General features: G+C 30.0%; 2 protein-coding genes across 2 annotated transcripts; both read right to left on the reverse strand.

Moving 5' to 3' along the window:
- Positions 1 to 6,010: 6,010 nt before the first annotated feature.
- Positions 6,011 to 8,944, reverse strand: LOC123685333 (trimethylguanosine synthase-like). Its single transcript, XM_045624992.1, has 4 exons — positions 8,338 to 8,944; positions 8,101 to 8,232; positions 6,424 to 6,722; positions 6,011 to 6,151 (listed from the first exon to the last, which is right to left on the reverse strand). The coding sequence occupies exons 1-4, from the start codon at positions 8,942 to 8,944 to the stop codon at positions 6,023 to 6,025; spliced, it is 1,167 nt and encodes a 388-aa protein (XP_045480948.1). The 3' UTR covers positions 6,011 to 6,022.
- A 7,984-nt stretch (positions 8,945 to 16,928) lies between these two features.
- Positions 16,929 to 20,210, reverse strand: LOC123684832 (trimethylguanosine synthase-like). The gene is made up of 4 exons (XM_045624304.1): positions 19,795 to 20,210; positions 19,038 to 19,169; positions 17,342 to 17,640; positions 16,929 to 17,069 (listed from the first exon to the last, which is right to left on the reverse strand). The coding sequence occupies exons 1-4, from the start codon at positions 20,153 to 20,155 to the stop codon at positions 16,941 to 16,943; spliced, it is 921 nt and encodes a 306-aa protein (XP_045480260.1). The 5' UTR covers positions 20,156 to 20,210; the 3' UTR covers positions 16,929 to 16,940.
- Between the last annotated feature and the right edge of the window lie 6,565 nt (positions 20,211 to 26,775).

The following is a 26,775-nucleotide window of genomic DNA, read 5'->3' on the forward strand; positions in this document are numbered from 1 at the left end:
TTCATTATTCTGAAGTATCAATCGAATTATATTTTAGCATTAGCGAAACGATTTTTGTCAACATTCAAACATTTGTTCATTACTTTGTTTTATTCCTTTTAATAATAAATTTTTATCATGTAAGGAACGAATCCATCATACAATATTAAGTAACTAGTCATTCTTTCTCGACACCAAATAATTGTTTTGTGTTCTTTCACATTAGAGAACTTTTTTTCGTTCATCTCTAATCTCATTGTATTATCTAAAATTCAATTTTCTTTATTGTCAGTACCTACCTATGTCGTTCTCCGGGAAATTCGAATAGGAAATTTTGAATGCACGTTTCATTTCACATTGTATTGAGTATTCAATGACTTTTGCAATCCCTCATTTTCAGTGAATTTCGCCCTAAAATATTCTTGAAGTATTTAAGCTTTTTTTCTATGCAGATATCATAAAAAAATATTGTTTTGATTTTACTTAGAAATTGAAACGCGCTATAGAAAATACAAGTTAAATGTATATATCTCTCGAATATGAATTTTATTATAGTTTGAAAATGTCATGGAGTATTAAAGAAATTTCTGTAGATTTTCGTGTATTAATCGAAAATTTTTTTTTTTTTTTAACGACTTTATTCTTCAATTAGATACAACAAGGCGACATTTAGCTCGAATTCAATCTAATGTAATACGAATACATTTTCTTGACTCTATTGTTATTCCGTTCAGGTATTTTTCAATTTATGCTTCATTGAATTATCGGTCTTTGAGAATCAATTTGAAATAAACTCAAACAAATTAAATTCCACCTATATTGTAATGTTCTGTGATTAGTTAATAATGACAAAACAAATATCGCAAACATTAAAAGTTAAGTGGAAATTACTTTCTTTTATTTCATCTTATCTTCATCTCATTTTACTGATGCTCTTTATGTGAAAATTGACCTACCCTCACCGTTATCAGTGTCGCAGCCAGGATTTTGATTCAGGGGGGTTTTGAACTAAAACGGAAGTTGAACCAACTAATGGGAACTAATGACTCATCGTGGTAGAATCTGAAAGAGGTAGAGAAGTTCTGGAAACGCAATGTGAATGACATTTCTTCAAACTGCACAATTAATCTTGAATCTTTAGAATAACAACCCCTCTATTATGAAAAAAATGTTGAGATTATTGAATGTTCTCATTCATATTGTACTACACTGAAAATGTTATCGAAATTGAATAAGTTATATCTAGTGATTTATTATTATTATATTAACTTCTCCTGAAGTGTTAAATCTAATTCAATGAAGTTACCTATCATGAATTCTATTTATTTAAAACACCATAAACTGCTGCATTGTTCTTGTCAACTTCAATTTTCGGTCGGCGATCGCCGAGGGCCTCCGGTACGAGGGAGCCTCCAGATGAAAAAAACTAAACTGAACAAATTTTTGAAAAACATGTTTTTTGGCAAGAATTTCTCATTTTTACGTTTTACAATTGGGAATCAAAGGGAAATTAGGGCGGGGATCTGCAATTACATTTTTGTCGAAAAATTTTTTCTAAACAAGTTAATGAAAACGATTGAATACAATATAATTATGAAACACCACTACGATAGCATTATTTACAACGTTATGGTAAACATTAACGAAGGTATAGAAATTAGTTATGGACCAATTGGCTATTTTTGTACGAAATGTCATTCGATCAAAAGTTGATGAAAGACTTCTAAGGATTATTGTCGTTAACGACTCGAGTGGCAATAGTGGTATTGACAAGCGTAATTAAGCGTAAGTAACTAGAATTAGCTACTTACGGAATTCTGGAATTCCACTTTTTCAAAAATTAAGAATTTTTTTCACATTCGTTAGTAACTCGTTAGTAACTATTTGTACTACAAAAATTTACGTTTGTACCTCGAAGATTTTATTTATTTCATTTATGTATTTTATTGCCAGACCCACACCATGATACATAGTAATTACAAATGAAGAATGTAAACAATTCATTACTAAACCTAAGAAAAAATAAATCCCCCAGGATTTCCAAGCAGTAAAAAAATATATTTACATCATTATCCATAAGAAATTCATTATATACAATCATCATTTTGTTTGCGGGAGAAAAACCTCCTGGTTCAACAAGAAAAATCTCTTTATTTTTCATCCTCAAATTCAATTTGGGAACTTTGAAATTAATAAAATCAATAAAATTACAATTTTGATTGGAAATGATTTTAGACAGAAAACGCACTTCATTATACTTTCTCCTTTTCTCTAATGTATACATACCGAAATCTTGTAACATGGAAATATATGATTTCATAAAGAGATATACATAATATTTCCTTAGATGTAAGTATCTGAGGAATCTTTTCTGAACTCTCTCAATTTTATTGATATTAGTAATTGTCATTGGCATCCAAACCACTGAGGCATAGTCAAGATGGGGTCTGACTAGGGTATTATAGAGTAGAATGGTGGTTGAAATATTGAAATCCTTAGTGTTTCTCAAAACAAACCCCATAAGCTTGTACGCCTTATTTATCGGAAGCTCAAAATGGTCGTTAAATTTCAAATTGTGCTTAAATATCACACTCAAATCTTTTACATTTGACTTACGCATTATCATCCCCGAATCAATTTCATAACCGAAAAGTACCTGGTTAGATTTTCTAGTGAAGCTGACAACATTACATTTTTCTATATTAAGTGACATTTTATTAATTCTGAACCTATGAACAATTGCATCTAGATCTTTCTGTGATATAAAGCAATCGAGTACACTTAAAGTTTTCCTGAAAAACTTGAAATAATCTGCAAATAACAATGCTATGGAAAAACGTAGACAAGAAGGAATATCATTAATGAAAATAAGGAAGAGTAAGGGCCCCAGTATGCAACCCTGAGGTACACCTGAACTTTGTGTTATTTTGTAAGAAAATTTGCTTTCAACCCTCACAACTTGTGTTCTATGATTCAAGTATGACTCAATGAAGCTACAAGCCTCCTTGAAAAAACCACTCGAAGCAAGTTTATCAACAAGCAATTAATGATTCACCTGGTCGAATGCCTTTTCACAATCTGTATATATCGTATCAAGTTGAAAGCCCTGCTCCATTGCTTCAGCTACAAGCTCGGCAAAAGAACAAAGATTACTAACCGTTAACTTTCCCCGAACGAAACCGTGTTGACATTCATTGATTTAATATTTAAATTATCAATTATATCATTATATATTATTTTTTCGAAAATTTTAGACAGAGCATTCGATATGCATACTGGTCGATTGTTTTCAATAAGATTGCGATCCCCTTTTTTATGGATCGGAGTATTAGTCGATGACTTCAAGGGACTGGGAAAAACGTTACTATATAGGGATAAATTAAAAATATGCAATAATGGAATGATAAGAAAATCAATGCAACCTTTTTAAATGTAAGACCAACAGATTTTTTTTATTTCAAGCTTTTGACACTCTTTCTGGGATTTTCCCGTGAAATAACTGAGAATTTGACGTATCCGTAATTTGACACTTCCCCAGAATAATTATCATCTCGTGTGTACACGGACTCAAAGAAACTTGCAAAAGCTCCTGAAATGTCTTCAGCGTTGTCAAAAGAATTATCACTGAACTTCATCGTTGATGGTATTTTATTATGTGATTTTTTTTCACTGATGAACGACCAAAAAGATGTAAGGTCATTTTTAGAGTTTTTCAATTATGCTCGAGAAAAAAATTCTTCTTTGAAAATGAAGAAAATTTTTTTTGCATTCATTAGTAACTCGTTAGAAAATTTGTAACAACAAAATTTTTGTTTGTACCTCAAGGATACTGGTAGAAAAATTTCGCATTCCACTGGGGTGTCAACTTCACACTTTTTTTCGATTTTTCTCAAAAAAAAAAACATTTTCGAAATTTAATGTTCGCTTCTTTCAGTAACACAAAAATTTTTGAATGGAACCTAACCTATAAAGAGAAAACATCACTCCTAAAATGCAAAGTTAGCACACACTCCCCCAAAATTTTATATTTTCCTTTTACTTTCGATGGTACTTCGTAAGGAACTATTTATAATACGAAAAATTTTTTCCTAACCTAACCTAACCTAACCTAACCTATAAAGAAAAAACATCACACCTAAAATGCAAAGTTAGGACACACTCCCCCAAAATTTTATATTTTCCTTTTACTTTCGATGGTACTTCGTAAGTAACTATTTATAATACGAAAAATTTTGTTATAACAGGAAAATAGCAGAAATATTTTTTTTTGCATTCGTTAGTAACTCGTTAGAAAATATTTGTAAATATTGTAAAATTTTGTAAAAATCGTTTGTACCTCAAGGATACTGGTAGAAATATATCATATTCCACTGGGATGCCAACTTCACTTCGATTTTTCTCGAAAAAAAATTCAGTTTGAAAGTTCATCTTTAGTTGCTCTTAGTAACACGAAAATTTTTGTTTGAAACCTAACATATAATGGGAAAATATCACTCCTAAAATGCGAAGTTACGAAGTTAGCACCTACTTTTTCAGAAATTCATATTTTTGTATTTGCTTCCGGTATTTCTTAGTCGATAACTATTCATTACACAAAAAATTTCGTTTATAACCTCAACGATACCAGAAAAATAGCACCCCTAAACTGCGAAGTTGGCACCCATTTTTTCTAAAATAATTTTTTTTATCCATTCGTTAGTAACTCATCAGTATTCATTTGAAACCCCAAAATATTCGTTTGTAACCTTACCTTCAATAGAAAACAAGAACCCCTGAAATGCGAAGTTAGCTCCCTCTCTTTCAATTATCAGAGATCCAGTAACCCATACTCTACTTAGGCATCATATTCAATTACAGAGAAACAAAATCAAGAGCAACCAATAACAAAATATTCTTATCAAACAACAACAAGAATTGAATATAAAAGATTACTAATTCCAAAAAAAAAATTTGGTGCTAACTTCGCATTTGAGGAGTGACATTTTTTCATTTTAGGTTAGATAACAAACAAAACTTTTTGTATCACGAACAGTTAATAACGATGGACTTTCAAACTAATTTTGTTTTTCGAGAAATATCGAAAAAAACCGTAAAGTTGGTACCCGAACGAAATGCGGTATTTTTCTACCAGTATCCCTGAGGTACAAACGAAAATGTTTGTGTTACAAACAGTTACTAACTTCACGCACACGACTTTCGCTTATTGATTCAAGAATAACAGGACTCAAAAAAATACCAATACAATTTCATGATTCTCTTAGTTTTGGTTTTTAATTTCCCGATTTATGGGGAACCATTGGAAATTCTTATATATATATTGGTCGTAATATGCTTCAGAAAAAACTTTTTGAAATTTTAATGATTTGTTGTTAAATTGAAATGTAATTCCTTCAATAGTTCATAACGAGCTTAATAACGATTACATTTTTCAGTAACTAATTTTACTGATGCTTTTCAGTGTAGCAGCGAGAATTTTGGTTTGGGTGGGTGCTGAACTAATACGAAAAGTTGAACTAATTAATATTTTAATCGTAAACAGCGACGCAGCCAGTATTTTGGTTTGGTATGTCTATCCAATGTCTGGAAATAAATTGAAATTGATAGTACCTTTGGATGAAGCTTTAGCCCCAGTGAGCGTCTGGAGGCTGGTTTTTGAAATAAATATGAATATTCATATCATTATTATACAAGGATCAGTTATTGTCAATGATGACAATAAAATCGGATTGATTTTGAAGAACAGTATTTTCTGAAGTGGCAATGATAGACGTTAACCAAGCATATAAGGAATATTTGGTTTAATGACATTCAATATATTAATTGATAAACTAAATAAATAATGCACATGATATTAACTCGAGTATATTCTATTTATTAACAAGAAGGCATACAAAAGTTGGGATGAAATTTTAAAACATATATGTTTTTAAATTTAAAATAAAAGCAAAAACAAAACATTTTATTATAATGAAAAATATAAAATGTATATAAATAAATGAATGTAATGCAATGATATATATATAAATACATTATTGCATTACTTTCATTTATTTATATACATTTTATATTTTTCTGCAAGTCCATTATAATAAAATGTTTTTGCTTTAATTTTATCACACAATACATTCTCTTCCATTTCTATATTTAGATGTCGTCCCAAGTATTGTCCCATCTGAAACAAATAATAATTCATTAATGAAAATGGTTATTCGGTTGTTGGTGATTTTTTTAGTTTTAGTAACAAGAAAACTTTCAAAATTTTTCAAACACACTATTACTACCACCATTATGTCAAAAATGATTTTAGGAATTGGTCGATGAAACACGAAATGAATTAATGATTCAACAATATAAAGTACTGTGAATTAACTGCATCTCCGCGTGGGTATATAGCAACTGTTCCAATTTTGCAGTATGGTTCATCAGGAAGAAGTTAATACTTACATCGTAGGTATCGACATTTTTAGGGAGATAAACTGCAATATTGGGAGAAATATTCATGCAGGCATTTATCAATGTCGAAAATGGTACAGGCTTCAGCGTTTTTTCCAAGTCATAAACCCTTTCCTTTAAATAAGATGGACCTCCCCATGGTGGACTCAGAAAAACCGCATCTGCTTTTAGCATTGGAGCTAATTTAATGATGTCACCAACAATGAATTTAATTTTCTCCGAAACACCATATATTGCTGCATTGTTCTTGGCAAGTTCAATTTTCTTTGGATCGATATCGACTGCGATCACTGAAAATAAATTCAAATGAATTAATATTGCAAAAGATATTTCTTCAATGTAATCTGGCTACTGCCAGGGACTCAAAGGAACGTACCTACTGGTACGTTCCTTTGAGTTAGGACTTTTACCGATTGAGTTTCTGAATATTTCGGAGTTCTCAATTTCTGTCTTTTAATTTCGATCAAGCCTCTCGCTTAGAATTTTTGAAGTTTATACACTGTGTCCGTAAAGTATGGATCAAATTCATTTTTAGCTAAACAGACTATTTTAAGAAATAATCCAGAAACATGTCGATTTTTTATTTTAATTTACTGTTTTTAAAATAAAATTCTAATATACAGAGTGAATTACTCTCGAGTAATGACGTCACGGTCATTTTTTTCAAATGGAACACCCCCATTTTGTCTCAATTTTCCGATTACTCTAGCTGAGCTGTTTCCAAAAATGTATCACATGTTGATTCCAATTTATAGATGGTGGCCAAAAAAACAATAGTTTTGTGTGTGCTCATAAAGTAACGTGTAACATTCTTCATTAGTTAAATTAACAATATTATCAAAAATACTTATTGTCTAGCGGCAATTGGTTTGAATATAACACTGTTAAATGTAGTATGTTAAATTTTTAGATGAATAAAAATGTATAAAAATACGAAATAATTCCTTCAATATTCTATCTGCTAGACCACAAGTACCAAACATGTTTGGAAAAAGCTCATTTTTATTAATCTAAAAATGTAACAAACTACAGGGTGACAATTTAATTAATGAAAAATGTTACGCGTGACTTTATGAGCACACACGAAACTATTGTATTTTTGTTCACCTTGTACCAATTGGAATCAACATGTGATACATTTTTGAAATCAGCTCAGCTAGAGTAATCGGAAAATTGAGACAAAATGTGGGTGTTCAATTCAAAATGAATGATGGTGACGTCATTACTCGAAAGTAATTCACCCTGTATGTTGGAGTATTATTTTAGAATACTGTAAATTAAAATAAAAATCGACGTGTTTCAGGATTATTTCTTAAAAGGGTCTGTTTAGCTGAAAATGATTTTTTTTTATACTTTACGGACACAGTGTAGGTATATACAAATATTAGATGAAAGTATGTTCGAATGAAATCATGATTTTTTTATACTATAATTAATCGAATCAATTACATACTCATTATTTCTTTGGAAAAAATAAATTGATATTATCAATCTGAAGTGTTCAATATTTCCTTGAAATTATGAATCATTATTATTCCGAGGAACAATTTATATTAAAAACAAATTTTACCAGAATAAATATAGGTTAACGGTACTCTATGAAATATTTTTGAGTGAGTTATAGACGAATCCGGAATTTGATTTGCATTATATTTTTCAATTTATTACCTTTCTTACATGTGAGGGCAAACTGTATCGAATTCCCTCCAGCACCACAAAATCCATCAACTATTACGTTAGTTCTGCATATTTCTGCAGTTTTCTTGGCAATTGATTCAGGAGTGACGGAGTACCAACTTTCTGTAAAAAAAATAAAGTTTATAAAATCGTTATTAAGTTCAAAATTGAATTATACGATTTTTCCTAAACCACGTAATTGTTACCAAAAATGAATATATGACTTACCTTCGTCAAGTTGAATTCCATGGTTAAATCGACTGAAAAGTTGAAACCGTTTGTGCCAATATCTTTTCAACTCAGGATTGGTTTTTATTTCTGAATAGACATCAATTAAATTTCTCGAGTTGGGTATTTGAGAATCACATTGTGTTTCTTCCGTTTTTTTATTTTTTTTTATATTAGTTTTTCTCGATTTTGTTTTTTTCGAATCACTTTGTGTTTCTTTCGTTTGTTCAGTTTGTTTTGTCACTGTCTTTCTCGATTTCGGTTTTTTCGAATCACCTTGAAATTCTGTCGTTTGTTCATTTTGTTTTGTCGCAGTCTTTCTTGATTTCGGTTTTTTCGAATCACCTTGAAATTCTGTCATTTGTTGATTTTGTTTTGTCGCAGTCTTTCTTGATTTCGGTTTTTTCGAATCACCTTGAAATTCTGTCGTTTGTTCATTTTGTTTTGTCGCAGTCTTTCTTGATTTCGGTTTTTTCGAATCACCTTGAATTTCTGTCCTTTGTTCATTTTGTTCTATTTTTGTTTTTCTTGATTTTGGTTTGTTACAATTACATTGTGCTCCTTTCTTTCGTTTATTTGTCCCATTGTTTCCTTCTGTAGATCTCATTTGATCTCTTGAATAGTCTGAGACAATACGTACATAATTTTCCTGGAATTGATAGAAAAAACCCAATTTAAGTTACATTCGCAATAAAAAATATTAAAAAATCAAATATTCACACATCAACTCAATTATTTTCCATTTAATAAATAGAAAAAATTAAATTAAAAAAAATCATTGAATTGTGATCAATTGAGAACAGTATTGTAGGTAATAGCTCACCATGATTTTCAAAAACTTTTATATTAGCACAAAATAAACTAAGAAACAGCTTGAATATGAAATATTCAGAACTAACACTTGTTTCGTCACTAAAAACCAAAAATAATAACGACTTGTGTTCTCAACAAAAAGCGTCCGAAGATAAGTTAACACTCCGATCTCTAATTTCACTGTGAATAACATTCTTAACTCAGGTATACCTGCCCATCTACTGATGAAGTCATAGAAATAGATCGATCTTTCTTCTTCTTCTTCTGCGGAACAGATTGATTGTTTCGCCAGCGCTATATCTTCCTCAGGTTAATTTTAAATTTGGACAAAATTTGAACTCTTTTTTCTAGAAACACGATTCCAAATTGACAAAGTATTAAAACCAACCAAAACAAAAATATATTTAACGAAACTGTAACCGTTGTGTCAATATGTACAGTTTTGGATAATTTATTTTTATTTTGGTCAGTTCAATAATTTGTCAATTTGGATTTTTATTTCTATGAAAATGTATAAATATATAAGAAGGATATATCGAATAGTGGAGGTTTTAAGATTTTGTTATAATGATTTTCTATTCTTCATCTGAAGATATTTAATAATAGAAATGAGTTTAAATAGGTTTATTCGTTCAAAAGTATACTTTGAAAATTATAATTCTTCATCTAGAGATTTCAAGAGTGGTAATCTTGTAATTATGTTTTCCATACGGAGAATTTCGAAATCATTATTTAGGGTATCGCCCCGTTTTTTTCAATGATTCTCATATTTTGAAAGAACAATATCTGAAGAATGAGTACTTTGGTGTTCATATATCCTCTTTTTGAATGTTTTTTCGGTTCAAAGTAATCATAGGGTAATAATTCAAAATAAACTTGTAGACTCCGAATTCATTTCCTCCATTCAAAACCAATAATAGTTCTTAGAGATATCGTATGAATGAATTGTCCTTTCGAGAGTATAGCAATCTCATATATGATTTTTTATGAAGAATTCTCAAAAATAAATTTTTATATCGATTATAATGAATTTAGAATCATCAGTTGAATAAATATGTTGTATTTCCTCATTTTCTTCTGGAATATTTTTTCAAGTGATGAGGAATCACTAGATTAATTAATGTGCGTTCGGATTTTTGTTGCTTCTGAGATATAATTACTCACATTATTTTTATTCATATTTAAATTCGAAATTTTGGATGTTGAGCATGCTTGTATAGTTGAATCTGAAGAAATTGTTCATTATTCTGAAGTATCAATCGAATTATATTTTAGCATTAGCGAAACGATTTTTGTCAACATTCAAACATTTGTTCATTACTTTGTTTTATTCCTTTTAATAATAAATTTTTATCATGTAAGGAACGAATCCATCATACAATATTAAGTAACTAGTCATTCTTTCTCGACACCAAATAATTGTTTTGTGTTCTTTCACATTAGAGAACTTTTTTTCGTTCATCTCTAATCTCATTGTATTATCTAAAATTCAATTTTCTTTATTGTCAGTACCTACCTATGTCGTTCTCCGGGAAATTCGAATAGGAAATTTTGAATGCACGTTTCATTTCACATTGTATTGAGTATTCAATGACTTTTGCAATCCCTCATTTTCAGTGAATTTCGCCCTAAAATATTCTTGAAGTATTTAAGCTTTTTTTCTATGCAGATATCATAAAAAAATATTGTTTTGATTTTACTTAGAAATTGAAACGCGCTATAGAAAATACAAGTTAAATGTATATATCTCTCGAATATGAATTTTATTATAGTTTGAAAATGTCATGGAGTATTAAAGAAATTTCTGTAGATTTTCGTGTATTAATCGAAAATTTTTTTTTTTTTTAACGACTTTATTCTTCAATTAGATACAACAAGGCGACATTTAGCTCGAATTCAATCTAATGTAATACGAATACATTTTCTTGACTCTATTGTTATTCCGTTCAGGTATTTTTCAATTTATGCTTCATTGAATTATCGGTCTTTGAGAATCAATTTGAAATAAACTCAAACAAATTAAATTCCACCTATATTGTAATGTTCTGTGATTAGTTAATAATGACAAAACAAATATCGCAAACATTAAAAGTTAAGTGGAAATTACTTTCTTTTATTTCATCTTATCTTCATCTCATTTTACTGATGCTCTTTATGTAAATAAACCTACCCTCACCGTTATCAGTTTTTTTCTATGCAGATATCATAAAAAAATATTGTTTTGATTTTACTTAGAAATTGAAACGCGCTATAGAAAATACAAGTTAAATGTATATATCTCTCGAATATGAATTTTATTATAGTTTGAAAATGTCATGGAGTATTAAAGAAATTTCTGTAGATTTTCGTGTATTAATCGAAAATTTTTTTTTTTTTTTAACGACTTTATTCTTCAATTAGATACAACAAGGCGACATTTAGCTCGAATTCAATCTTATGTAATACGAATACATTTTATTGACTCTATTGTTATTCTCTTCAGGTATTTTTCAATTTATGCTTCATTGAATTATCGGTCTTTGAGAATCAATTTGAAATAAACTCAAACAAATTAAATTCCACCTATATTTTAATGTTCTGTGATTAGTTAATAATGACAAAACAAATATCGCAAACATTAAAAGTTAAGTGGAAATTACTTTCTTTTATTTCATCTTATCTTCATCTCATTTTACTGATGCTCTTTATGTGAAAATTGACCTACCCTCACCGTTATCAGTGTCGCAGCCAGGATTTTGATTCAGGGGGGTTTTGAACTAAAACGGAAGTTGAACCAACTAATGGGAACTAATGACTCATCGTGGTAGAATCTGAAAGAGGTAGAGAAGTTCTGGAAACGCAATGTGAATGACATTTCTTCAAACTGCACAATTAATCTTGAATCTTTAGAATAACAACCCCTCTATTATGAAAAAAATGTTGAGATTATTGAATGTTCTCATTCATATTGTACTACACTGAAAATGTTATCGAAATTGAATAAGTTATATCTAGTGATTTATTATTATTATATTAACTTCTCCTGAAGTGTTAAATCTAATTCAATGAAGTTACCTATCATGAATTCTATTTATTTAAAACACCATAAACTGCTGCATTGTTCTTGTCAACTTCAATTTTCGGTCGGCGATCGCCGAGGGCCTCCGGTACGAGGGAGCCTCCAGATGAAAAAAACTAAACTGAACAAATTTTTGAAAAACATGTTTTTTGGCAAGAATTTCTCATTTTTACGTTTTACAATTGGGAATCAAAGGGAAATTAGGGCGGGGATCTGCAATTACATTTTTGTCGAAAAATTTTTTCTAAACAAGTTAATGAAAACGATTGAATACAATATAATTATGAAACACCACTACGATAGCATTATTTACAACGTTATGGTAAACATTAACGAAGGTATAGAAATTAGTTATGGACCAATTGGCTATTTTTGTACGAAATGTCATTCGATCAAAAGTTGATGAAAGACTTCTAAGGATTATTGTCGTTAACGACTCGAGTGGCAATAGTGGTATTGACAAGCGTAATTAAGCGTAAGTAACTAGAATTAGCTACTTACGGAATTCTGGAATTCCACTTTTTCAAAAATTAAGAATTTTTTTCACATTCGTTAGTAACTCGTTAGTAACTATTTGTACTACAAAAATTTACGTTTGTACCTCGAAGATTTTATTTATTTCATTTATGTATTTTATTGCCAGACCCACACCATGATACATAGTAATTACAAATGAAGAATGCAAACAATTCATTACTAAACCTAAGAAAAAATAAATCCCCCAGGATTTCCAAGCAGTAAAAAAATATATTTACATCATTATCCATAAGAAATTCATCATATACAATCATCATTTTGTTTGCGGGAGAAAAACCTCCTGGTTCAACAAGAAAAATCTCTTTATTTTTCATCCTCAAATTCAATTTGGGAACTTTGAAATTAATAAAATCAATAAAATTACAATTTTGATTGGAAATGATTTTAGACAGAAATAGCACTTCATTATACTTTCTCCTTTTCTCTAATGTATACATCACGAAATCTTGTAACATGGAAATATATGATTTCATAAAGAGATATACATAATATTTCCTTAGATGTAAGTATCTGAGGAATCTTTTCTGAACTCTCTCAATTTTATTGATATTAGTAATTGTCATTGGCATCCAAACCACTGAGGCATAGTCAAGATGGGGTCTGACTAGGGTATTATAGAGTAGAATGGTGGTTGAAATATTGAAATCCTTAGTGTTTCTCAAAACAAACCCCATAAGCTTGTACGCCTTATTTATCGGAAGCTCAAAATGGTCGTTAAATTTCAAATTGTGCTTAAATATCACACTCAAATCTTTTACATTTGACTTACGCATTATCATCCCCGAATCAATTTCATAACCGAAAAGTACCTGGTTAGATTTTCTAGTGAAGCTGACAACATTACATTTTTCTATATTAAGTGACATTTTATTAATTCTGAACCTATGAACAATTGCATCTAGATCTTTCTGTGATATAAAGCAATCGAGTACACTTAAAGTTTTCCTGAAAAACTTGAAATAATCTGCAAATAACAATGCTATGGAAAAACGTAGACAAGAAGGAAGATCATTAATGAAAATAAGGAAGAGTAAGGGCCCCAGTATGCAACCCTGAGGTACACCTGAACTTTGTGTTATTTTGTAAGAAAATTTGCTTTCAACCCTCACAACTTGTGTTCTATGATTCAAGTATGACTCAATGAAGCTACAAGCCTCCTTGAAAAAACCACTCGAAGCAAGTTTATCAACAAGCAATTAATGATTCACCTGGTCGAATGCCTTTTCACAATCTGTATATATCGTATCAAGTTGAAAGCCCTGCTCCATTGCTTCAGCTACAAGCTCGGCAAAAGAACAAAGATTACTAACCGTTAACTTTCCCCGAACGAAACCGTGTTGACATTCATTGATTTAATATTTAAATTATCAATTATATCATTATATATTATTTTTTCGAAAATTTTAGACAGAGCATTCGATATGCATACTGGTCGATTGTTTTCAATAAGATTGCGATCCCCTTTTTTATGGATCGGAGTATTAGTCGATGACTTCAAGGGACTGGGAAAAACGTTACTATATAGGGATAAATTAAAAATATGCAATAATGGAATGATAAGAAAATCAATGCAACCTTTTTAAATGTAAGACCAACAGATTTTTTTTATTTCAAGCTTTTGACACTCTTTCTGGGATTTTCCCGTGAAATAACTGAGAATTTGACGTATCCGTAATTTGACACTTCCCCAGAATAATTATCATCTCGTGTGTACACGGACTCAAAGAAACTTGCAAAAGCTCCTGAAATGTCTTCAGCGTTGTCAAAAGAATTATCACTGAACTTCATCGTTGATGGTATTTTATTATGTGATTTTTTTTCACTGATGAACGACCAAAAAGATGTAAGGTCATTTTTAGAGTTTTTCAATTATGCTCGAGAAAAAAATTCTTCTTTGAAAATGAAGAAAATTTTTTTTGCATTCATTAGTAACTCGTTAGAAAATTTGTAACAACAAAATTTTTGTTTGTACCTCAAGGATACTGGTAGAAAAATTTCGCATTCCACTGGGGTGTCAACTTCACACTTTTTTTCGATTTTTCTCAAAAAAAAAACATTTTCGAAATTTAATGTTCGCTTCTTTCAGTAACACAAAAATTTTTGAATGGAACCTAACCTATAAAGAGAAAACATCACTCCTAAAATGCAAAGTTAGCACACACTCCCCCAAAATTTTATATTTTCCTTTTACTTTCGATGGTACTTCGTAAGGAACTATTTATAATACGAAAAATTTTTTCCTAACCTAACCTAACCTAACCTAACCTATAAAGAAAAAACATCACACCTAAAATGCAAAGTTAGGACACACTCCCCCAAAATTTTATATTTTCCTTTTACTTTCGATGGTACTTCGTAAGTAACTATTTATAATACGAAAAATTTTGTTATAACAGGAAAATAGCAGAAATATTTTTTTTTGCATTCGTTAGTAACTCGTTAGAAAATATTTGTAAATATTGTAAAATTTTGTAAAAATCGTTTGTACCTCAAGGATACTGGTAGAAATATATCATATTCCACTGGGATGCCAACTTCACTTCGATTTTTCTCGAAAAAAAATTCAGTTTGAAAGTTCATCTTTAGTTGCTCTTAGTAACACGAAAATTTTTGTTTGAAACCTAACATATAATGGGAAAATATCACTCCTAAAATGCGAAGTTACGAAGTTAGCACCTACTTTTTCAGAAATTCATATTTTTGTATTTGCTTCCGGTATTTCTTAGTCGATAACTATTCATTACACAAAAAATTTCGTTTATAACCTCAACGATACCAGAAAAATAGCACCCCTAAACTGCGAAGTTGGCACCCATTTTTTCTAAAATAATTTTTTTTATCCATTCGTTAGTAACTCATCAGTATTCATTTGAAACCCCAAAATATTCGTTTGTAACCTTACCTTCAATAGAAAACAAGAACCCCTGAAATGCGAAGTTAGCTCCCTCTCTTTCAATTATCAGAGATCCAGTAACCCATACTCTACTTAGGCATCATATTCAATTACAGAGAAACAAAATCAAGAGCAACCAATAACAAAATATTCTTATCAAACAACAACAAGAATTGAATATAAAAGATTACTAATTCCAAAAAAAAAATTTGGTGCTAACTTCGCATTTGAGGAGTGACATTTTTTCATTTTAGGTTAGATAACAAACAAAACTTTTTGTATCACGAACAGTTAATAACGATGGACTTTCAAACTAATTTTGTTTTTCGAGAAATATCGAAAAAAACCGTAAAGTTGGTACCCGAACGAAATGCGGTATTTTTCTACCAGTATCCCTGAGGTACAAACGAAAATGTTTGTGTTACAAACAGTTACTAACTTCACGCACACGACTTTCGTTTATTGATTCAAGAATAACAGGACTCAAAAAAATACCAATACAATTTCATGATTCTCTTAGTTTTGGTTTTTAATTTCCCGATTTATGGGGAACCATTGGAAATTCTTATATATATATTGGTCGTAATATGCTTCAGAAAAAACTTTTTGAAATTTTAATGATTTGTTGTTAAATTGAAATGTAATTCCTTCAATAGTTCATAACGAGCTTAATAACGATTACATTTTTCAGTAACTAATTTTACTGATGCTTTTCAGTGTAGCAGCGAGAATTTTGGTTTGGGTGGGTGCTGAACTAATACGAAAAGTTGAACTAATTAATATTTTAATCGTAAACAGCGACGCAGCCAGTATTTTGGTTTGGTATGTCTATCCAATGTCTGGAAATAAATTGAAATTGATAGTACCTTTGGATGAAGCTTTAGCCCCAGTGAGCGTCTGGAGGCTGGTTTTTGAAATAAATATGAATATTCATATCATTATTATACAAGGATCAGTTATTGTCAATGATGACAATAAAATCGGATTGATTTTGAAGAACAGTATTTTCTGAAGTGGCAATGATAGACGTTAACCAAGCATATAAGGAATATTTGGTTTAATGACATTCAATATATTAATTGATAAACTAAATAAATAATGCACATGATATTAACTCGAGTATATTCTATTTATTAACAAGAAGGCATACAAAAGTTGGGATGAAATTTTAAAACATATATGTTTTTAAATTTAAAATAAAAGCAAAAACAAAACATTTTATTATAATGAAAAATATAAAATGTATATAAATAAATGAATGTAATGCAATGATATATATATAAATACATTATTGCATTACTTTCATTTATTTATATACATTTTATATTTTTCTGCAAGTCCATTATAATAAAATGTTTTTGCTTTAATTTTATCACACAATACATTCTCTTCCATTTCTATATTTAGATGTCGTCCCAAGTATTGTCCCATCTGAAACAAATAATAATTCATTAATGAAAATGGTTATTCGGTTGTTGGTGATTTTTTTAGTTTTAGTAACAAGAAAACTTTCAAAATTTTTCAAACACACTATTACTACCACCATTATGTCAAAAATGATTTTAGGAATTGGTCGATGAAACACGAAATGAATTAATGATTCAACAATATAAAGTACTGTGAATTAACTGCATCTCCGCGTGGGTATATAGCAACTGTTCCAATTTTGCAGTATGGTTCATCAGGAAGAAGTTAATACTTACATCGTAGGTATCGACATTTTTAGGGAGATAAACTGCAATATTGGGAGAAATATTCATGCAGGCATTTATCAATGTCGAAAATGGTACAGGCTTCAGCGTTTTTTCCAAGTCATAAACCCTTTCCTTTAAATAAGATGGACCTCCCCATGGTGGACTCAGAAAAACCGCATCTGCTTTTAGCATTGGAGCTAATTTAATGATGTCACCAACAATGAATTTAATTTTCTCCGAAACACCATATATTGCTGCATTGTTCTTGGCAAGTTCGATTTTCTTTGGATCGATATCGACTGCGATCACTGAAAATAAATTCAAATGAATTAATATTGCAAAAGATATTTCTTCAATGTAATCTGGCTACTGCCAGGGACTCAAAGGAACGTACCTACTGGTACGTTCCTTTGAGTTAGGACTTTTACCGATTGAGTTTCTGAATATTTCGGAGTTCTCAATTTCTGTCTTTTAATTTCGATCAAGCCTCTCGCTTAGAATTTTTGAAGTTTATACACTGTGTCCGTAAAGTATGGATCAAATTCATTTTTAGCTAAACAGACTATTTTAAGAAATAATCCAGAAACATGTCGATTTTTATTTTAATTTACTGTTTTTAAAATAAAATTCTAATATACAGAGTGAATTACTCTCGAGTAATGACGTCACGGTCATTTTTTTCAAATGGAACACCCCCATTTTGTCTCAATTTTCCGATTACTCTAGCTGAGCTGTTTCCAAAAATGTATCACATGTTGATTCCAATTTATAGATGGTGGCCAAAAAAACAATAGTTTTGTGTGTGCTCATAAAGTAACGTGTAACATTCTTCATTAGTTAAATTAACAATATTATCAAAAATACTTATTGTCTAGCGGCAATTGGTTTGAATATAACACTGTTAAATGTAGTATGTTAAATTTTTAGATCAATAAAAATGTATAAAAATACGAAATAATTCCTTCAATATTCTATCTGCTAGACCACAAGTACCAAACATGTTTGGAAAAAGCTCATTTTTATTAATCTAAAAATGTAACAAACTACAGGGTGACAATTTAATTAATGAAAAATGTTACGCGTGACTTTATGAGCACACACGAAACTATTGTATTTTTGTTCACCTTGTACCAATTGGAATCAACATGTGATACATTTTTGAAATCAGCTCAGCTAGAGTAATCGGAAAATTGAGACAAAATGTGGGTGTTCAATACAAAATGTGGGTGTTCAATTCAAAATGAATGATGGTGACGTCATTACTCGAAAGTAATTCACCCTGTATGTTGGAGTATTATTTTAGAATACTGTAAATTAAAATAAAAATCGACGTGTTTCAGGATTATTTCTTAAAAGGGTCTGTTTAGCTGAAAATGAATTTTTTTTATACTTTACGGACACAGTGTAGGTATATACAAATATTAGATGAAAGTATGTTCGAATGAAATCATGATTTTTTTATACTATAATCAATCGAATCAATTACATACTCATTATTTCTTTGGAAAAAATAAATTGATATTATCAATCTGAAGTGTTCAATATTTCCTTGAAATTATGAATCATTATTATTCCGAGGAACAATTTATATTAAAAACAAATTTTACCAGAATAAATATAGGTTAACGGTACTCTATGAAATATTTTTGAGTGAGTTATAGACGAATCCGGAATTTGATTTGCATTATATTTTTCAATTTATTACCTTTCTTACATGTGAGGGCAAACTGTATCGAATTCCCTCCAGCACCACAAAATCCATCAACTATTACGTTAGTTCTGCAAATTTCTGCAGTTTTCTTGGCAATTGATTCAGGAGTGACGGAGTACCAACTTTCTGTAAAAAAAATAAAGTTTATAAAATCGTTAGACTTACAATTAATAATAAATGCACTTTTATCAACATTCCATCCGAAAAATCACAAAACTCGAATTTAACGAGATATTCGTCATTGTATCCACCCTGAAAATTTCAAGTTTCTATATTTTCCCTTCACACGGGAACACATCTCGAATCATTCATCACTAAGTCGAACCCATTAATTTCAAACCATTCTTGACTCAAAATTCGGGTACAACAAACATTTCGACAATCTCTACGTGTTATAACAAATTATATTCAAATTTCAAATGAGGATTGATTTTATTTTCCAACAATTTCAAAACTTTATTATTGGTCATTCTTAGCTGAAATTACGATTTTTCCTTGAAGAATTACGTTTTCTCGTTTTTCAAATTATAGAACTTCAATATTGTATAAGCTCAAATAAATATACTTCTACTTTTTTCATTTCATTTATTTTCTATAACACGAATATTATATCTCTTTATCAATAATAATATTTCATGCTGATTTTATTTCTTGTACTTCCTATTTGAATTTCAAATATTAAGTTCAAAATTGAATTATACGATTTTTCCTAAACCACGTAATTGTTACCAAAAATGAATATATGACTTACCTTCGTCAAGTTGAATTCCATGGTTAAATCGACTGAAAAGTTGAAACCGTTTGTGCCAATATCTTTTCAACTCAGGATTGGTTTTTATTTCTGAATAGACATCAATTAAATTTCTCGAGTTGGGTATTTGAGAATCACATTGTGTTTCTTCCGTTTTTTTATTTTTTTTTATATTAGTTTTTCTCGATTTTGTTTTTTTCGAATCACTTTGTGTTTCTTTCGTTTGTTCAGTTTGTTTTGTCACTGTCTTTCTCGATTTCGGTTTTTTCGAATCACCTTGAAATTCTGTCGTTTGTTCATTTTGTTTTGTCGCAGTCTTTCTTGATTTCGGTTTTTTCGAATCACCTTGAAATTCTGTCATTTGTTCATTTTGTTTTGTCGCAGTCTTTCTTGATTTCGGTTTTTTCGAATCACCTTGAAATTCTGTCGTTTGTTCATTTTGTTTTGTCGCAGTCTTTCTTGATTTCGGTTTTTTCGAATCACCTTGAATTTCTGTCCTTTGTTCATTTTGTTCTATTTTTGTTTTTCTTGATTTTGGTTTGTTACAATTACATTGTGCTCCTTTCTTTCGTTTATTTGTCCCATTGTTTCCTTCTGTAGATCTCATTTGATCTCTTGAATAGTCTGAGACAATACGTACATAATTTTCCTGGAATTGATAGAAAAAACCCAATTTAAGTTACATTCGCAATAAAAAATATTAAAAAATCAAATATTCACACATCAACTCAATTATTTTCCATTTAATAAATAGAAAAAATTAAATTAAAAAAAATCATTGAATTGTGATCAATTGAGAACAGTATTGTAGGTAATAGCTCACCATGATTTTCAAAAACTTTTATATTAGCACAAAATAAACTAAGAAACAGCTTGAATATGAAATATTCAGAACTAACACTTGTTTCGTCACTAAAAACCAAAAATAATAACGACTTGTGTTCTCAACAAAAAGCGTCCGAAGATAAGTTAACACTCCGATCTCTAATTTCACTGTGAATAACATTCTTAACTCAGGTATACCTGCCCATCTACTGATGAAGTCATAGAAATAGATCGATCTTTCTTCTTCTTCTTCTTCTTCTGCGGAACAGATTGATTGTTTCGCCAGCGCTATATCTTCCTCAGGTTAATTTTAAATTTGGACAAAATTTGAACTCTTTTTTCTAGAAACACGATTCCAAATTGACAAAGTATAAAAACCAACCAAAACAAAAATATATTTAACGAAACTGTAACCGTTGTGTCAATATGTACAGTTTTGGATAATTTATTTTTATTTTGGTCAGTTCAATAATTTGTCAATTTGGATTTTTATTTCTATGAAAATGTATAAATATATAAGAAGGATATATCGAATAGTGGAGGTTTTAAGATTTTGTTATAATGATTTTCTATTCTTCATCTGAAGATATTTAATAATAGAAATGAGTTTAAATAGGTTTATTCGTTCAAAAGTATACTTTGAAAATTATAATTCTTCATCTAGAGATTTCAAGAGTGGTAATCTTGTAATTATGTTTTCCATACGGAGAATTTCGAAATCATTATTTAGGGTATCGCCCCGTTTTTTTCAATGATTCTCATATTTTGAAAGAACAATATCTGAAGAATGAGTACTTTGGTGTTCATATATCCTCTTTTTGAATGTTTTTTCGGTTCAAAGTAATCATAGGGTAATAATTCAAAATAAACTTGTAGACTCCGAATTCATTTCCTCCATTCAAAACCAATAATAGTTCTTAGAGATATCGTATGAATGAATTGTCCTTTCGAGAGTATAGCAATCTCATATATGATTTTTTATGAAGAATTCTCAAAAATAAATTTTTATATCGATTATAATGAATTTAGAATCATCAGTTGAATAAATATGTTGTATTTCCTCATTTTCTTCTGGAATATTTTTTCAAGTGATGAGGAATCACTAGATTAATTAATGTGCGTTCGGATTTTTGTTGCTTCTGAGATATAATTACTCACATTATTTTTATTCATATTTAAATTCGAAATTTTGGATGTTGAGCATGCTTGTATAGTTGAATCTGAAGAAATTGTTCAGTATTCTGAAGTATCAATCGAATTATATTTTAGCATTAGCGAAACGATTTTTGTCAACATTCAAACATTTGTTCATTACTTTGTTTTATTCCTTTTAATAATAAATTTTTATCATGTAAGGAACGAATCCATCATACAATATTAAGTAACTAGTCATTCTTTCTCGACACCAAATAATTGTTTTGTGTTCTTTCACATTAGAGAACTTTTTTTCGTTCATCTCTAATCTCATTGTATTATCTAAAATTCAATTTTCTTTATTGTCAGTACCTACCTATGTCGTTCTCCGGGAAATTCGAATAGGAAATTTTGAATGCACGTTTCATTTCACATTGTATTGAGTATTCAATGACTTTTGCAATCCCTCATTTTCAGTGAATTTGGCCCTAAAATATTCTTGAAGTATTTAAGCTTTTTTTCTATGCAGATATCATAAAAAAATATTGTTTTGATTTTACTTAGAAATTGAAACGCGCTATAGAAAATACAAGTTAAATGTATATATCTCTCGAATATGAATTTTATTATAGTTTGAAAATGTCATGGAGTATTAAAGAAATTTCTGTAGATTTTCGTGTATTAATCGAAAATTTTTTTTTTTTTTTTAACGACTTTATTCTTCAATTAGATACAACAAGGCGACATTTAGCTCGAATTCAATCTAATGTAATACGAATACATTTTCTTGACTCTATTGTTATTCCGTTCAGGTATTTTTCAATTTATGCTTCATTGAATTATCGGTCTTTGAGAATCAATTTGAAATAAACTCAAACAAATTAAATTCCACCTATATTTTAATGTTCTGTGATTAGTTAATAATGACAAAACAAATATCGCAAACATTAAAAGTTAAGTGGAAATTACTTTCTTTTATTTCATCTTATCTTCATCTCATTTTACTGATGCTCTTTATGTGAATATTTCCCCCTTGTCAAAAATTCTATGTATCTGGAGAACAATTATCGAAAATTACAGCGATAATTGCATTGTAGGAAGCGAAACAGCACTGCGATAATTGTTCTGTTCATAGATGCATAGTTTCTATGCATCTTACACAGTTCGAATCTATGGCAATTCCATTCTACATCAGTTTGACAAGTGATGTAACAGTTTATTCGGGAAATATTCCCCCGAATTACACTCGTGCATCAAAATGACCGGATAATTTCGCATTCCAGCGTGTTTTCTTTGAAAAACTGCATTCGGTCATTTTCATTTTTGGAGAAAGAGCCCTCCACCTTCGGTGTCGGGCTCTTTCTCCAAAAATGAAAATGAACTCATGCAGTTTTTATGACAACACGCTGTCATGCAAAATTATCGGTAATTTTGATGCACTTGTGCAATTACCTACGAAAATTGACCTACCCTCACCGTTATCAGTGTCGCAGCCAGGATTTTGATTCAGGGGGGTTTTGAACTAAAACGGAAGTTGAACCAACTAATGGGAACTAATGACTCATCGTGGTAGAATCTGAAAGAGGTAGAGAAGTTCTGGAAACGCAATGTGAATGACATTTCTTCAAACTGCACAATTAATCTTGAATCTTTAGAATAACAACCCCTCTATTATGAAAAAAATGTTGAGATTATTGAATGTTCTCATTCATATTGTACTACACTGAAAATGTTATCGAAATTGAATAAGTTATATCTAGTGATTTATTATTATTATATTAACTTCTCCTGAAGTGTTAAATCTAATTCAATGAAGTTACCTATCATGAATTCTATTTATTTAAAACACCATAAACTGCTGCATTGTTCTTGTCAACTTCAATTTTCGGTCGGCGATCGCCGAGGGCCTCCGGTACGAGGGAGCCTCCAGATGAAAAAAACTAAACTGAACAAATTTTTGAAAAACATGTTTTTTGGCAAGAATTTCTCACTTTTACGTTTTACAATTGGGAATCAAAGGGAAATTAGGGCGGGGATCTGCAATTACATTTTTGTCGAAAAATTTTTTCTAAACAAGTTAATGAAAACGATTGAATACAATATAATTATGAAACACCACTACGATAGCATTATTTACAACGTTATGGTAAACATTAACGAAGGTATAGAAATTAGTTATGGACCAATTGGCTATTTTTGTACGAAATGTCATTCGATCAAAAGTTGATGAAAGACTTCTAAGGATTATTGTCGTTAACGACTCGAGTGGCAATAGTGGTATTGACAAGCGTAATTAAGCGTAAGTAACTAGAATTAGCTACTTACGGAATTCTGGAATTCCACTTTTTCAAAAATTAAGAATTTTTTTCACATTCGTTAGTAACTCGTTAGTAACTATTTGTACTACAAAAATTTACGTTTGTACCTCGAAGATTTTATTTATTTCATTTATGTATTTTATTGCCAGACCCACACCATGATACATAGTAATTACAAATGAAGAATGTAAACAATTCATTACTAAACCTAAGAAAAAATAAATCCCCCAGGATTTCCAAGCAGTAAAAAAATATATTTACATCATTATCCATAAGAAATTCATTATATACAATCATCATTTTGTTTGCGGGAGAAAAACCTCCTGATTCAACAAGAAAAATCTCTTTATTTTTCATCCTCAAATTCAATTTGGGAACTTTGAAATTAATAAAATCAATAAAATTACAATTTTGATTGGAAATGATTTTAGACAGAAAACGCACTTCATTATACTTTCTCCTTTTCTCTAATGTATACATACCGAAATCTTGTAACATGGAAATATATGATTTCATAAAGAGATATACATAATATTTCCTTAGATGTAAGTATCTGAGGAATCTTTTCTGAACTCTCTCAATTTTATTGATATTAGTAATTGTCATTGGCATCCAAACCACTGAGGCATAGTCAAGATGGGGTCTGACTAGGGTATTATAGAGTAGAATGGTGGTTGAAATATTGAAATCCTTAGTGTTTCTCAAAACAAACCCCATAAGCTTGTACGCCTTATTTATCGGAAGCTCAAAATGGTCGTTAAATTTCAAATTGTGCTCAAATATCACACTCAAATCTTTTACATTTGACTTACGCATTATCATCCCCGAATCAATTTCATAACCGAAAAGTACCTGGTTAGATTTTCTAGTGAAGCTGACAACATTACATTTTTCTATATTAAGTGACATTTTATTAATTCTGAACCTATGAACAATTGCATCTAGATCTTTCTGTGATATAAAGCAATCGAGTACACTTAAAGTTTTCCTGAAAAACTTGAAATAATCTGCAAATAACAATGCTATGGAAAAACGTAGACAAGAAGGAAGATCATTAATGAAAATAAGGAAGAGTAAGGGCCCCAGTATGCAACCCTGAGGTACACCTGAACTTTGTGTTATTTTGTAAGAAAATTTGCTTTCAACCCTCACAACTTGTGTTCTATGATTCAAGTATGACTCAATGAAGCTACAAGCCTCCTTGAAAAAACCACTCGAAGCAAGTTTATCAACAAGCAATTAATGATTCACCTGGTCGAATGCCTTTTCACAATCTGTATATATCGTATCAAGTTGAAAGCCCTGCTCCATTGCTTCAGCTACAAGCTCGGCAAAAGAACAAAGATTACTAACCGTTAACTTTCCCCGAACGAAACCGTGTTGACATTCATTGATTTAATATTTAAATTATCAATTATATCATTATATATTATTTTTTCGAAAATTTTAGACAGAGCATTCGATATGCATACTGGTCGATTGTTTTCAATAAGATTGCGATCCCCTTTTTTATGGATCGGAGTATTAGTCGATGACTTCAAGGGACTGGGAAAAACGTTACTATATAGGGATAAATTAAAAATATGCAATAATGGAATGATAAGAAAATCAATGCAACCTTTTTAAATGTAAGACCAACAGATTTTTTTTATTTCAAGCTTTTGACACTCTTTCTGGGATTTTCCCGTGAAATAACTGAGAATTTGACGTATCCGTAATTTGACACTTCCCCAGAATAATTATCATCTCGTGTGTACACGGACTCAAAGAAACTTGCAAAAGCTCCTGAAATGTCTTCAGCGTTGTCAAAAGAATTATCACTGAACTTCATCGTTGATGGTATTTTATTATGTGATTTTTTTTCACTGATGAACGACCAAAAAGATGTAAGGTCATTTTTAGAGTTTTTCAATTATGCTCGAGAAAAAAATTCTTCTTTGAAAATGAAGAAAATTTTTTTTGCATTCATTAGTAACTCGTTAGAAAATTTGTAACAACAAAATTTTTGTTTGTACCTCAAGGATACTGGTAGAAAAATTTCGCATTCCACTGGGGTGTCAACTTCACATTTTTTTTCGATTTTTCTCAAAAAAAAAACATTTTCGAAATTTAATGTTCGCTTCTTTCAGTAACACAAAAATTTTTGAATGGAACCTAACCTATAAAGAGAAAACATCACTCCTAAAATGCAAAGTTAGCACACACTCCCCCAAAATTTTATATTTTCCTTTTACTTTCGATGGTACTTCGTAAGGAACTATTTATAATACGAAAAATTTTTTCCTAACCTAACCTAACCTAACCTAACCTATAAAGAAAAAACATCACACCTAAAATGCAAAGTTAGGACACACTCCCCCAAAATTTTATATTTTCCTTTTACTTTCGATGGTACTTCGTAAGTAACTATTTATAATACGAAAAATTTTGTTATAACAGGAAAATAGCAGAAATATTTTTTTTTGCATTCGTTAGTAACTCGTTAGAAAATATTTGTAAATATTGTAAAATTTTGTAAAAATCGTTTGTACCTCAAGGATACTGGTAGAAATATATCATATTCCACTGGGATGCCAACTTCACTTCGATTTTTCTCGAAAAAAAATTCAGTTTGAAAGTTCATCTTTAGTTGCTCTTAGTAACACGAAAATTTTTGTTTGAAACCTAACATATAATGGGAAAATATCACTCCTAAAATGCGAAG

Source organism: Harmonia axyridis, chromosome 7 (genome assembly GCF_914767665.1).
Source record: "Harmonia axyridis chromosome 7, icHarAxyr1.1, whole genome shotgun sequence".
Classification (NCBI taxonomy): Eukaryota; Metazoa; Arthropoda; class Insecta; order Coleoptera; family Coccinellidae; genus Harmonia; species Harmonia axyridis.